The 2,800-nt window shown below is 29.7% G+C and overlaps 1 protein-coding gene across 1 annotated transcript; it reads right to left on the bottom strand.

Annotated features, from left to right (window-relative positions):
- Positions 1 to 6: 6 nt before the first annotated feature.
- LOC111475611 (serine carboxypeptidase-like 51) lies at positions 7 to 2,797 on the bottom strand (the record flags this gene model as incomplete). The annotated part of the gene is made up of 11 exons (XM_023119921.1): positions 7 to 48; positions 118 to 250; positions 396 to 448; positions 546 to 596; positions 702 to 771; positions 941 to 1,158; positions 1,627 to 1,732; positions 1,838 to 1,905; positions 2,152 to 2,195; positions 2,375 to 2,615; positions 2,708 to 2,797. Coding segments are annotated over 11 exons (1,116 nt in total), but the record flags the coding sequence as incomplete, so codon positions are not given.
- Positions 2,798 to 2,800: the final 3 nt, after the last annotated feature.

Raw genomic sequence — 2,800 nt, forward strand, 5'->3', positions numbered from 1 at the left:
GATTGCGTCCACCATATTTAATGTCACACACGGTTGATCCACGGGAACCTACATTTGTAATCATATAATTAAAAAGTATTAAATCTTAAAAAATTATAAATAGAATAAATAGCTTACAAAATGGCCAACGCCAAGGATCCAATAGAAGTGCAAGTTCTTATGCGACTTAGTGAATCCCTTGGTGTGCTTCTCATTTCCACAAAATAAAGTAGTTCTCTCCTTACTTATAAATGCCTTTAGCCCTTCCCACCTAAATTCAAAGAAAAAAAATTGCTTTACCAAAAATTAAGAATTTAAACATCCTTACTTTTTGTTTTTTGTTTTTTTTAAGGAAACAGTTGACTTAGGTTTATGTTTATGTCGGTAACCATAAATCACTCCAAAAAAGAAATTACTCAAGCTTATTAATCCAGGCGTGGGTTCCTTTGGTTGAACAAATAAGATCCACCTATAAAAAAAAAGTCAAACATAAATCTAAGAGAATATTACAATTTTATCACTTCAAAATATTCCTTGTTTTTGTTTGAAGGAAAAAAAACACTTACTTGACCGCTATAGACCGTCACATTAACACCTTTAGCCAGTAACTCATCAACCTTTTTGAAAAAATAAAGTATTAGAAAATAATTGAATGTTATAGTATGAAGCAAAAATTAATCCACAAATAAAACTATTAAAAATAGTTTGGTTAAAAAATACACCTCTTTGATTCTTGGCTTCATAAAATCTCCCGTAAAAAATTGGAAGACTAGGTCCGATTGACCTCCCCATCTGTACATTCAAAATTTTTAGTTTAGTTTTTTAGGCTAAAATGGTAGGATTTAATCTCCAAATTTAGATAATTAATTTAATTTTTATGTCTTAAGAATTTTCAATTATAACCCGAATAGTTTTAATGATTATAATTTTATTTAAAGAAATAGGGTTTATTGGTACGTACGTGACATTTAGTGGGATAATAGTGAGTTTTTGCTTAATTGGACCATTCATCAAAGCTTCCAAGTCTCCTGTAGCTCCGGGTTTGTAGACATTCAAACTAAGATATGGAGAGTTCTTTCTTACTTCAAGTGAATCAATCCTATTTGATTCCACACTATTTTTTGTCGTAGTCGCGGCTAATGAGTCCATTTCAAAATCTAACATGAAGTTATAGAAATCCTGCAAAAACGACTCGTTATAATGTATCGATAATCATTTCGTTTTATGTGATGTTCGTTCTCTCGAGAAAAATAAATATTTTTTGAAAACTGGATTTAGATTTTAAAAACATGTTTTCTAAGTGGATGATAAAATAAAAGAATTTGTAGGTCAAAATAGTTTTTATAAACTTAAAAAATTAAATGGTTATGAATGAAGCCTAAATTACCAATTTAGAAAAGTTCTAAATTTTAAATTATACGTCTAATATATCATAAATTTTGATTTTCTTTTTAGAAATTTTTTTTAGAGGGTTTTATAAGTTTACTAATTTAAAAGATAACTTAATAAACAAAAAAAAAAAATAATAATAAAAATAAAGACTTCGTATACCTATATTTAGTTAATATAAATTTAAACTTAAATTTAATTGGTTTGGAAGGATTTTGTTAAAATAATAGTAGTAGTAATAATAATAACAAAACGTACCACGTGATTGCTATTGGAGAAAATTAATCCCTCAAGATCATTCCATGAAAGAGTTGCATTTTCGTACAACGTGTTTTTAATTTGCTGCTTGATCTTCAACGCTAAACTGATTTTCAAAAGACAACTTTTGTTACATATAACTTTTAAATTTATATAATATATTTCACTTCTTTATTCATGTTTATATTAAAAAAAAATGAAAAATATTAACCTATTTGATTCTTGCAGAGTCTTGTCGTCAATTCGTGAGAGATCTTTGAGAAGAGGACCCCAAGAAGACTGTAAAATTTTAGACAAAGATTATTGTGTTAAGGATATATAATAAAAGAATACTCCTGAAATATGAGGTTGGTTTCGGTTATACTCTCGAGCTCTGAGATATTTCATTTTAACACTTCGATCAGGATATAATTGAAATCAACTTCATAGTTTAGTAGTATTCTTTTTGTTTATCATTCTGAAAACGAAAATTTCAAAAAAATTGATAAAATTTTTGGATGAGATTGAGAGAATGAGAATATGAACCGTGTAATCTTCTGGAGACATCCAACTGTTTCCTAGAGCAACTCCTGGCAAACAAAATCGAGAGTCGTGTATTTAAATTATTGATTCTATATTATTCAATGGGATCATTTTAAACAAATCAAAGTTATAATATGTTTTTTTTTTTTTACGTATAAAAAAAAGGTTATAATTCATCATTTATATTTGAAATTTTTTATTAAAAAAAAAGTAAAAATAAAAGTACCTCCAAGATTAAGGGTCAAATTGCCAGCTTGGATGGCCCGAAGAAGGGACAAAGCCAGAGTGACGGCGAATTTGCCACCGTAAGACTCCGCAAAGATGTACAAAGGAGCGTTTCGTAGGCCGACAGTGTCGTTCGAAACCTCAACCAGCAAAGTCGTCATGTCGATCGCCGTCTCCACATCGCCTTTCGCAAATTCACCTCCACTCTCCACATAGCTATATCCAGTCCCGACCGGATTATCCTGTTTTTTTTATGTTAAAATCATAAATTTAGTCAAAAAAAAATTAGAATTTAAGGTAAAAATGATGAAAATTAAAAGGAAAAGGAGTTGACCACAAACAAGAGGTCTGCTTTTTTCAGCCATGTTGAGTTTCTCGGCTTCAAGTTCGAGTTCAATGGCCCGATTTCTAGGAAGTTCCCAAACCC

This window comes from Cucurbita maxima, unplaced genomic scaffold (assembly GCF_002738345.1).
Source record: "Cucurbita maxima cultivar Rimu unplaced genomic scaffold, Cmax_1.0 Cma_Scf02143, whole genome shotgun sequence".
NCBI lineage: Eukaryota > Viridiplantae > Streptophyta > Magnoliopsida > Cucurbitales > Cucurbitaceae > Cucurbita > Cucurbita maxima.